General features: G+C 32.8%; 2 protein-coding genes across 3 annotated transcripts in view; both read right to left on the bottom strand.

The window, feature by feature from the left end:
- The window catches only part of DIP-lambda (Dpr-interacting protein lambda), a 1,126,682-nt gene that overhangs the window by 819,135 nt on the left and 295,297 nt on the right, over positions 1–12,250 (bottom strand). The window lies entirely within an intron of this gene.
- LOC139354083 (uncharacterized) lies at positions 1,423–2,742 on the bottom strand. Its single transcript, XM_070998344.1, has 2 exons — positions 2,613–2,742; positions 1,423–2,558 (listed from the first exon to the last, which is right to left on the bottom strand). The coding sequence occupies exons 1-2, from the start codon at positions 2,689–2,691 to the stop codon at positions 1,423–1,425; spliced, it is 1,215 nt and encodes a 404-aa protein (XP_070854445.1). The 5' UTR covers positions 2,692–2,742.

Genomic DNA, 12,250 nt, shown 5'->3' with positions numbered 1-12,250 from the left:
TAATGCATTTCAGTTAAATTTTAAATCTAGCATGAAAATTTTGGGCGCCACTGGTTTGGGCGGTTTGTGGGCGTTATAGTGGGCGTGGGATATTCGCGTAACAAACTTTCGCTGCGTACACGGCTACGGAATCTAAATCTGAAATCACAATTCTCTATCTTTGATAGTGTCCGAGATATCCGCGTTCATATTTACGATTTTTTGAAGTTTGTGGGCGGTTTAAGGGCGTTGGGCGTGGAAAACTTTTGTTTGTGTCAATCGATAGGTATTAATGAAAACAATTAGGGTATTCAATTGCGTTGCAAACGTTTGAAAAGTGTAAAAGTGTAAGCAGTTCCAACAACAATTTCCATACAAAATAGTTTTCTAGGCCTACAACACCCCAGCCTATGTATACAAATCTGTTGTACTTGTGTAGAAATAGGGGGTTAATAATGGGTAGGAATTTTATTTAAAATACTAAAAATATACTTAAAAGTTGGGTTTAAGTCCATGGTAATGACAGTGACAGGAAAGAAACAAATTTGAATATTAAATGCAAAAGAACAAAATTTGTCTTCTATAAAACATATTCATTGCATAATTGATTTCAATGGAAGAAAAACCCTCAAGAAAGCGAGCCAGGGAGGTCGAAACTAAGCGATGGTCTGAGAGCGAAGTTAACAAAGTCCTAGAATATATGTTGGAGCACAAAAATGTCGAGGTAAGAGCTTGCAGAATGTGAGTTATACTTGTAGCTAATATTTAAGCCTATAGAAACCAACGGCATAGATATATTACAAGAAGTTGTTGGAGGCCACAAAAATTGACGCCACTTGGAACAGTCTCCGTTTTAAAGTGCGTCATTTAAAATTAGCTTGGCGAAAGGCCGAAAACTTTTGTAAGTCAACAGGAGCAGGAATAGAGGAGGAAGATTCTGAAACAACCATTGAGGGTAACATTTATATTTTAAAAGTTAATTTAAACTATCTAAAATATTTTCGCAGCAAAAATCTTAAATATGTGTCCAAAGTACTACTTACTACGATCAATATTCTCTGTGGAAAAAGATTTGGAGGTAGTGGTACGTGAATCGCAAGATTCTGAAGGAAACATAATAGAGATTCCCGAAGAAAAAGTTGATATAAATATCGCTTCGGATTTGTCCTTTGAAGACAAATCTAAACGGAAGACAGACAAAACTGCAATGGCGAAACTAATAGAAATGGACTCTGAAAGAATGAAATTTAGGCAGGATACGCTTGCTCTGGAAAGGGAGAAGTTTATGTGGGCCAAAGAACTAGACAACCGGAAAATGGAATTAGAGGAAAAGCGCTTGGACAATGATTTGAAAAAACTGAAAATGGAATTAGAACACAAAGAACGAATGTTGAAGATGGAGCTTGAAATGAAAAATAAATCTTAAAAAAACTATTTTATTTATTAATCAAACATCAGATGGTACAAGTTATTCCTTTTATTTTCGGCGGCAGCAGAATTTCGAGTATTTCCTATTTCTGATTCATTGCCGTTCTGCAATTCATTTAGATGTACGTGTTGGTCCGGTATATCGTGATCAGTCAGCAAAATGTTATGAATTATACAGCACACCATAACCCAATCGCAGAGAGATGCCTGGGCTGAACTATTTGATAGTCGTATTCTAAGTTCTTTTAAACTACAGAATTTTCCTTTCAAAATCCCGAAACAATTTTCGATTCTAACGCGGTATTGGCTGTGTCTTTTATTGAAATTCAGCTGCTCGTTCGGTTCCAATTGACGTGAATTGCTGCGGTATGGGGTAATTAAATTTACCGAAAGTGGGTAGGCAGAGTCGCCTGCAATCCACTGATTTTCACTAAAATGTCTCTTAAGGTGCTTTCCAAGTATTGAATTTTTAAATATTTTGGAGTCGTGGTAACTACCGGGACTTCCTATTACAACATCACGAGTTCGGAGTTTGTGGTCACATACAGCTTGCATCTTCACAGAGTATATCCGATGGCGCGAGTAATATACTTCATGATTTTTTGGAGGCTTTTCAAAAAGTTTTATTTTGCTGCCATCAATATAGCCAATGCAGTAGGGCAACTCATGAAAGGTATTTGAAACTATCTCCTCGCGCTCTTCTCTTTTGGGCCAGTAAATATAATTCCTTGAAAGTCGCAAAATGGCAGTAAAAACTCGTTCCGTAAATAGTGCTAACGTCCCACCATCACCGACCCCAAATGTTGTAGAGATTTTTCTTACGGAAGCGCTGTTCCCTGATGAGCCCAATCGAAACAAAACTATTGCTAGTTGCAAGTCTATAGGATGTTGCATTTTGGTTCCAGTCGATTGAAATATTACGTCGTTTCTTATTAGATCCAACAACATTAAAAACTGATCTTTGGACACCCTTAACATTTGCTTAAAACGTTCATTACTAAAAGAGCTCAGGATGTTATCTCGCCAATCGTGGGATTTTTTAATCCGAAAAAAGTCTCCTCGACGAAACGACTGAATAAGACTAATATCATAACTAAGGGTCTCCATTATTTCATCAACTTCTTCATCCACTTGATCCCTCGGACTAGCATCTACAATGGTTTAATTTAATTTACGCAAATAATGTATAGCTCTTTTACCTATACCTTCAGTCATTTCAATATCAAGCACAGCATTGTTTATGATCCATTCCAGCATTACATCCTTTACACTTTTACGTGGCATTTTGGGTTGTGTTACATATATTTTACACACGTAAAAGCGATTTATTTTTAATGAAAGAAAATATCATAGCCTTCTTTTCAAAAAAAATTTAAAAGTTGGCGTTCTTTTGTACGTCAATTTCCTGCAACGATATTTTAAAATATAGGGCGTTCACAATTCTCGTCTGGCAAACTTACAAAGTTTACACTTTTGCAACGCAATTGAATACCCTAAATGTATTTCACCTAAAACCTTTATTCTAGCATAAAAACTGTAGGAGGCACAGTTTTTGGCGGTTGGGGTGTGTGGTTTTGAGTGGGCGTAGCACCCTGCTGAAACAAACTATCGCTGCGTAAGAAGCTCAGGAATCTAAATGCCAAATCCCAGTAGCCTAGCCCTCATAGTTTCAGATTTCTCAGCGTTCATACGAACGGACGGACAGACGGATCCTGATCACTAACGGAAAACGCTTCTGCCTGTTACTTACGTTCCGACGAATCTTGTTTACCCTTTTCCTCTTCGAGTAACGGATATAATAAAAGCCCATCACAAAAATTGGGCAGTGTGTCAGCTTGTGCCTCTAAGTCTGGAATGAGTGTTTCACTTGCGTCCAAGTATCTAATTGTCTGAAGGGTCCAATCTTTTTTGTCTTTTTCTGTTCATAGGTCTTGATAGTGTAAGAGTAAGTCTGTTTTGTGAGAGACGAGTCTTGATCTGTAGCAAGTTGAAGTCTTTGTGATAGATGTACAAGCAGGAGTAGCTACAACAAAGGTATTTTCCCTTTAGTGTTATAGTTCCATCAGGAAATTCATGCAAATTATCCAACCCGTGAAACCGGGCCTCATATGGAATTAATAAACAATTTTCAAAATTCAATCTAAGCGATCTTTGCCTATGCCTTTGCATTTGCTTTTGTCTTTGCCCTCGCCTTTGGCTTTGCGGTCCGCTCTTGGTGGTTCAGCCAAGATAAACAAACCCAACTTAAAGTAAACATCAGCTTCCGCTCGAAGCCCACAGTATTGCGTTCTAAGTTCAGATCATATTGCGTTCCGATTTTGAATCAAATTGCATCGGTCAGCATAATTTTATTTCACAGTGAGATGCGACAGTTTCAGCATAGGCTTTTATTTTAAACAAAAATTAGTTCTGGAAGTTTAAGAAAGAAAAGCTTCTGGCCGAGGTTCGTTGGATAATTTTTTAGAATTAAGCGGCAGTCCTATTTTGTCCGAGGCCGCGATCGGTTCGAAAGTTGTAAATTAGTGTCTTGTATTAGTGATAATAATTAAAAGGTTTAACACCAAGTTTAAATAAAAAATAAAATATATTTTTTTAACATATTACAGGTCACAATTTTAATTGGCGCCCAACGTGGGGCGGTGTCGTAAATAAGTTCTAAAAACATATTAATTATAACAAGTTAATTTAAACGGAACTCGCGCCGCAAAAAACCCAACAATTTTTAGTGGAAAAATCAAAACATCCACACCTAACATTGTGACAAGTGATCGTGATTTGAAAATTTAAATGGAAATCAATTAATGCAATAATCCATTTAAATAAATAATAATATATAAAAAAGGTGGAACAAATCGTAAGAAATAAGAATAATTATATTTTAAGTAAAAATTTAATTCAAAAGATAAATATAAAGATAAAGATAAATATAATACATCCTGGAAGATCTAGAAGTTTTGTTGAATCTATTTAATAATTTGGAAGTGACCGAAACGCCAAGCACAAGCAAAATGGCGAATCAAGAATTAGAAAGGCAAGCCTTTTTGACTAAAGAATTAATAAAACAGATTGTTTCATCGGAGGTAAATTCTTTAAAACAAGAAATAGAAACACTTAAAACCGAACTTCAAACAAATGTCAACAAAGTAGAAGATTATAAAATTGAAGAAGTTGACAATTCAATAAAATGTGAAGAATCTTATGAAATCATTAAATCAGTTCCGGAACTTGAAAAATATGTGAGTTGGAGGGGAGCAGCAGAAAACGCTATGAGTCAGTATATTCGAAAAAGTAAGCGATATTTTGCAGCTCTATCAATATTAAGGAACAAGATAACCGGGAAAGCAAATAATGCTCTAACCATCCATGGAACAGTCCTAAATTTTGATGCAATCCTAGCCAGATTAGACTTCGTTTTTAGTGATAGAAGACCGCTACACATTATCGAACAAGAATTAAGTATTCTTACACAAGGAAAACTAAGTGTAATGGAATACTATAACCAAGTGTACAGGAAACTAACATTGTTAACTAACAAAACTATAATGACGTATGGCCGTAATAAGCCAATCACTTCAGAAATTAATAATAGACATAGACAGAGTGCACTAAGAGTTTTCGTAACTGGCCTTAACGGCCCAATATCATCGACTCTGTATTCTATGAACCCAACAGACTTGCCCAATGCAATGGCGTTTGTACAGGAGATGGAAAGTAATAATATGAGAGCAAAATTCGCTCACAATTTCGTTGGAATGAGTTATAGAAATTATAACTAAAATTATGGTAATGGCCCAGAACAAAATAATAATTTTTTTAATCAAAAGACCACTAATAACAATAATTCAAATTATTTGAGATACAATCAAAGATCTCCGCAACAGGTAAAAAATAATCAGTGGAATCAGGGACAGGGTAACAACAATCAGTGGGGACAAAATAACAATTCGAAGTCCAATAACAATCAGGTACAGTCTACTCCTGAACCCATGGAGATAGATGAATCAATCAAGTATCAAAGTCGACCTAATAACAATTTTAATAGGGGTAATAATAAAAGACAAAATTATAATAATTATTATCCAAGAAATAATTACAATCAAAACCAAGCGCAAAAAACAAATATAAGCGCCGGTCAGAACAAACCATCTGAACCACATCCCCCGTTAAAGCGGGAATCAACTGGTTCAACTAATCAGCCTGCTCAAAAAAATATGAGAGTAAATAATATAGATATATATATATAGATATTCAAAAAGGGACGATCAAGTATAACGAAGTATAACGAAAGAAGAAAAATTATTTTATGATGAAGATAGTTCTTTAAACCAATTATCGTTAACTGAAGAAAAAATTATCCTTCCACTAAAAGAATATATTATAAAAAAATACTTTGAAGATCAAAGTGGAATCAAAACAGAATCACAAATGGTTGAAAATAGTTTTTTTTAGCTTGGGATCACGGAATCCCGAGCAAAGCCGACGTAGAATTATCCGTCAAAAAAAAACAAATAGTTTGGGATCTAAAAATCCTGAACACACCGACGTAGAATTATCCGTCAACAAAAAAACAAAAAGTTTGGGATCTTAATATCCTGAACACGCCGACAAAGAATTTTCCGTCAATAAAAAAGTAAAAAATTTGGGATCAAAAGATTCTGAAAGAAATTAAATTAATAACATTAAAATGTTAAATTCTAATCAAGTAGATGATTTGGAGAAAAAAATAGTAGACATAATTGAAGAGGAACATTCTAAAATAAACGTACAAATTCCTTTTAGAACTGACACTCGGGGCGAAATAAATACAATTAATGACAGGGCAACTTATGGCAAACAATACCCATATGCCTTATCGGTTTCAGATTTCGTTAATAGCGAGAGTAGAAGTCCTTACAAATCACCAGTTCTGGTGGTACCCAAAAAAGGCCAAAACGAAGACGGTAGCCTTAAACACAGACTCGTTATAGACTACAAAAAATTAAATGAGAACACAATACCGGACAGATATCCGATGCAAGACCCTTCTGTTATATTAGCCAACTTAGGAAAGGCAAAATTTTTATCAACAATTGACTTGGAATCAGGATTCCATAAAATTTTAATAAAAGACTCGTATATCGAAAAAACATCTTTTTCCATTCACAACGGAAAATTTGAATTTTTACGCATGCCTTTCGGATTAACAAATGCTCCCAGAATTTTCCAGAGAGCAATGGATGATATTCTCAGAGAACAAGTAGAAAAAACATGCCACGTCTATATGGACGATATTATAGTTTTTTCAAACACAATCGAGCAACATTTCTCGGACTTAACTCAAATAATAAGCATTTTACAAAGAGCAAATATGAAATTTTCTCTCGAAAATCTACATTGTTTCTTTTAATGTAATAAAAACAGATCCTGAAAAAATTACCACAATTTAAAGATATCCGTTACCACAAAGTAGTAGAGAACTTCGAAGTTTTCTAGGCCTAACTGGCTACTACCGAAAATTTGTCCGTAATTATGCAAAAATTGCAAAACCTCTTACAAAATATTTAGGAGGGGAAAATGGAAATGTTTCTAAAAAAAATATCAACAAGAGTTTTAATACAGATGGACGATTCAGCTATACAAGCTTTTAACGAAGTAAAAGATAATCTAATAGCACAAGTGGAACTAGTTCAACCGGACTATAGAAAAAAATTCACTTTGACAACAGACGCATCAGACGTAGCTATCGGGGCGGTATTATCACAGGATAACAAAGCAATTACTTTCATTTCTAAAACACTTAATAAAACCGAACAACTTTATGCCACAAACAAAAAGGAACTGCTAGCCATAGTATGGGCCTTAAAAAATTTGAGAAACTATTTGTACGGAGTAATTGTTATAGAAATCCAAACAGATCATCAGTCCTTATCTTTCACGATTTCCGATAAAAATCCCAACATAGAAATGAAGGGATGGTATTCTTTCATAGAAAGTTTTACCCCAAAAATAATATATAAACCCGGTACAACAAATGTTGTAGCCGATGCATTATCTCGAATACAAATAAATAACATTACAGACAGTGATGTAGAACAGTCAAACTCAGATCAAAACACACAGCATTCAGCTGAAAGCAGTTTTGAAAATGTAATACAAGAGACCCGTAAACCGTTAAATCAGTTTAAACAACAACTGTTATTAACAACGGGGAGGTTTACAATACATGAGTCACTGGAAGTTTTTGGCAGGACACGACACTTAATTGAATATGACACACCAGAAAATTTAATAAACATATTAAAAGAGTATATTACACCTAACATTACGGTAGGAGTTCACTGTACATTACTGCACATTCAATTACCCTTAAAAAATAATTTCACTAACCATTTTCTTTTTACAAGAATCTTTCTTCAAGACATAGAAAACGATGAAGATAAAGCCATAATAATAGAAGAAACACACAGTCGAGCTCATAGGGAGCTAGATGAAAATTACAAACAAATCAGTAGGTTATATTATTGGCCAAACTTATTTACAAAATTAAAGGAATATATCAAAAATTGTGTGATTTGTAATGAAAATAAATATAACAGGCACCCAAAAAAAATTCCAATCGGGGAAGCCCCTATTCCAACTAAAGAAGGAGAAAATTTACATATAGACATATACTACGCGCAAAATTTAACATTAATTACTTGTATAGACGCGTATTACAAGTTCCTTGTTGTTAAAGAAATTCAAAATAAGTTAAACATTGAAATTAGGGTAATGGAACTACTCCAACAATTTCCCCAGGCAAAAGTAAATATGACCGATAACGAACCGAGTTTTACCTCGGCCCAATTTAAATCATTTGCACAGAGGTGTGACATTACTTTGCATTACGCAGACCCAAGACATAGTACTTCAAACGGACAAGTTGAAAGGGCACACTTGACATTAACAGAAATAGCTCGCTGCATAAAAGAAGAGTTTAATTTAACTAATTATTCCGAAATAGTTATTAGAGCCGCTCAAAAATATAATCAGAGCATTCATTCCACAACAAACTAAAAACCTTTTGATGTCCTTTATAATAAAATGGATCATGATAATATTCCCATTATTTTGAAAAATTCACAAACAAGAATGTTAGAAACACATAATGAGAACAAGGACAAGTTGTTTATGAAAAAAACATGGGGATCGAAACAAACTTAAATCAAGATATAAAAAACAAGTAGTAAAGGAGAATATGCCAAACAAAATAATAATGAACAATAGAAATAGAATTATTCATAAAGATAATATTAAATCCTAATATAAACAACAATTTTTAATTATTTTTTTCAGAAAAATGTTTTTTCCAGTACTTATACTGAACCTAATACTTTTAACAAGTTCTGAAATAATTGACTATACAAGTCACGAATACTTATTATTTAAGGACAATAAAGATGTATTGACGTACGATTCATACGCAGATTTATTTCACGTAACTAATTTAAGTTTTTATGAAGAAATAATTAACACTGAAACAAGTTCTTTGAATAAATCATCAAAAACAGACATATAATGGGAAATTTCAATGGACTAAGAACTCATAAAATTAACTTTATCAGAAATAATGCTAAATAATAAATAATGCCATCAGGTACTCCTGATCACGATGATTTCATAGCGGTTCAGAACAAAATAGACAACTTAATTGAAAACAACAACAAGCAATTCACAATAAATTCTAAATTATTTAATGCAGAAAAATATCTTACTGAAAATTTAAAAAATTTAGTTTTCAATGAGGAAACAATTTTAAGAAAACATCGTTTGCGGTTGCTCACATTTGATTTACAAAATTTATTAGATACTATTATCTTAGCAAAAAAAAAAATTTTTAATATAAAAATTTTAAACGAGAATTAAATTAAGGAAATTTACAATCATGAAAAACAGTCTGTAGTATTATCTGACCTAATAGACATTTCAACTTTTAAAATTTTATTTAATAACGATTTACTTGTAGTTTACATAAAATATCCCATGATTAACGGTAAATGTGACCTATACAAAACAAGAGCTATTGCACAATCCGATTGAAAATTATAAGAAATAATGAAGTCAATTTGCCAATTGCACCTATTGTAAATTAAGTTTTGAAACTAATTGTTTTATAAAATTATTAAATGGCGAAAAAGCCAACTGCTCTAAAATAAGAGAAATTAATAAGAAAATAGATATCTTACAGGATGGTGCCATTTTAATAACAGGAACAAATAAAGTAGACTACACTCAACTAAAAGGTTCATATTTGATTTTGTTCAATGACTCAATCATTATAAATAACAACACTTACATTAACAGCGAAAACAAAATATTGAACTATATAGCTCAGCATAAATTCATAAATTATGACATTTCAGAATATATTGCTTCAAACAATTCGGAACTAACTCTTGACAATATAAACATTATCAATCCATTTATAAAGATTAATAATAGAAAAATATCAATTTCCTTTATATTATTAATTTTTATCATTATATTTTTAATATTTATACCTTATATAAAATACAGAAATTTTATTTTTGTAACCAAAAAACAACGGCCAGCACTAGAAAACAATACAAACCAAGAAATAATTTTAAAAGAAGAAAATCTAAATCAAGAAGAAATTTTGAAAGAAAAAGATACAAGCCAAGATCAAAGTTTTTTTTTTTTCAAAACTAAGAGATCGTTTAAAGGAATTTCATAATGAATCGGGACGATCCATTTTAGAAGGTGGAGAGTTATCCAACCCGTGAAACCGGGCCTCATATGGAATTAATAAGCAATTTTCAAAACTCAATCTAAGTCTTTGCCCTCGCCTTTGCATTTGCTTTTGTCTTTGCCCTCGCCTTCGGCTTTGCGGTCCGCTCTTGGTGGCCAAGATAGCCAAGATAAACAAACCCAACTTAAAGTAAACATCAGCTTCCGCTCGAAGCCCACAGTATTGCGTTCTAAGTTCAGATCATATTGCGTTCCGATTTTGAATCAAATCGCATCGGTCAGCATAGTTTTATTTCACAGTGAGATGCGACAGTTTCAGCATAAGCTTTTATTTTAAACAAAAATTAGTTCTGGAAGTTTAAGAAAGAAAAGCTTCTGGCCGAGGTTCGTTGGATAATTTTTTAGAATTAAGCGGCAGTCCTATTTTGTCCGAGGCCGCGATCGGTTCGAAAGTTGTAAATTAGTGTCTTGTATTAGTGATAATAATTAAAAGGTTTAACACCAAGTTTAAATAAAAAATAAAATATATTTTTTTAACATATTACCAGTGACAATTTTAATTTACATACTATGGGTTTCCTCGCAGTGCACGCTAAACATTGGGTATCTATTCCAGATTTCTGCAAGCAAAAAAGCACATGTCTAACTCGCTTTTCTAAAAAACATCCTTGCAAGCCCCAAGATAGGAATTAAAATAGATTTTCTTCTGGCGGAAGAGAGAAAGTGATCGAAAGTGATGAAAATGTAGAAGGGATTTTCTCCAATACATTTGAAGAGAGTAAATATATTAAAATTTGTTATTTTATTCTTAAATGAAATGTAGTTTATAAATCGGTATAAATATATTGCATTTAAATCATTCAACATTTTAAAATCTATGTAAATAGTATTTTTAATCAAATGAAACATTAAATTTTTTTAAATATCAATTTACAATTCAACAAAAAATGTTAATATGACTGTCAAGCATAGAATGTTAATAAGGGTTTAAATGTTAGTCAGCGGTCTGTTTTTTATTTTTGTAAATGCTTAGGAATATTGTAGCCTTATAATAAAATTATTTAAGTCCAGTCGCACACTCTTTTTTACCAGGAAGATATTATTATTTATTTCGGTTTTTCCCAAATAAATTTTAAAGTTTAATTCGCTTTGTTCGTTTTTTCTTTTTCAAAAAATTTGATTTCATTTTTTTACTACGGTTTCGGTGCAGTGCGATATTTGCAAGAAAGTTATGAACGCGGCTGCTTTAGTCTATCATTACAAGGTGTGCTTTCTCGAAATGAAAGTGCACCTGAAGAACAAAAAATCAGGTGTGATTTACGTTCAATGGATTTTGACAGCGCTAAATTTGTATGCCATTACAACCGGACCGAAGAAAAACGTCATCAAATTAATATTGGCCAACGACATGATGATTAACCCTCAACACCACGAGATGCAATGAAGCGAATGAGGCCGGAATCGGATATTTCAAATGAAAATAAACCAAAAATGGTTAGGGTGCCGGAAAGAAAATATGTGAATCGTGTGGAGGCGCTTACCCAATTAAAGATTATTGAGCTAACATTGGAAACAAAATATCCAATTAAGTCATATCGAATCAAAGTACCTGGTATTGATATGATTGAGATAACGGATTTGTTTAGTGAATTTCAAGCAAATATTTTTAAAATTCTTAACAGTTGTTTTGAATAATACATTTCATTTAAATTCAGCCTCGAATTTTTTGGGTTGTATGTCAAAGTCACTGATGATGAAAACTGTATTGAGACAATGAAACATTTTAGTAGTCCATACATATCTGTGTATAATGGCTTTGAATTACTTCCGTGCCTTGATAGAGCCTTTAACTGTTTATCAATTGCAAGCAGTGAGTTTCAGGAAAAAGACACGGGATTGGCTGTTAAAGCACTTAAATATGTTGAACTTTTAATTTTAAAATTGGAACACATACTTGTAAAGGGATATATTACTGCACCGCTACGTATTAAGTCAATAAATGCGTTGATTAATGTGCAAAGCTATGAAAGTTATTGTTTTAAATGGTGTTTGATTGCATCTATTGAATGTAAAAAGCTTTTAACAAAACAATTCAAAAATAATAATAGACAACAGA

Source organism: Drosophila suzukii (assembly GCF_043229965.1).
Source record: "Drosophila suzukii chromosome 2 unlocalized genomic scaffold, CBGP_Dsuzu_IsoJpt1.0 scf_2c, whole genome shotgun sequence".
Taxonomy (NCBI): Eukaryota; Metazoa; Arthropoda; class Insecta; order Diptera; family Drosophilidae; genus Drosophila; species Drosophila suzukii.
The sequence above is the reverse complement of the archived record's forward strand: the minus strand, read 5'-3'. Positions and strand labels throughout refer to the sequence as shown.

What these genes read in the sequence shown, in the direction of transcription:
- LOC139354083 (XM_070998344.1), bottom strand. Translation starts at nt 2,691, where the DNA reads ATGCCACGTAAAAGTGTAAAGGATGTAATGCTGGAATGGATCATAAAC. An exon ending in TGATATTGAAATGACTGAAG is followed by an intron (nt 2,559 to 2,612) that starts GTATAGGTAAAA and finishes AAACCATTGTAG; the next exon opens with ATGCTAGTCCGAGGGATCAA.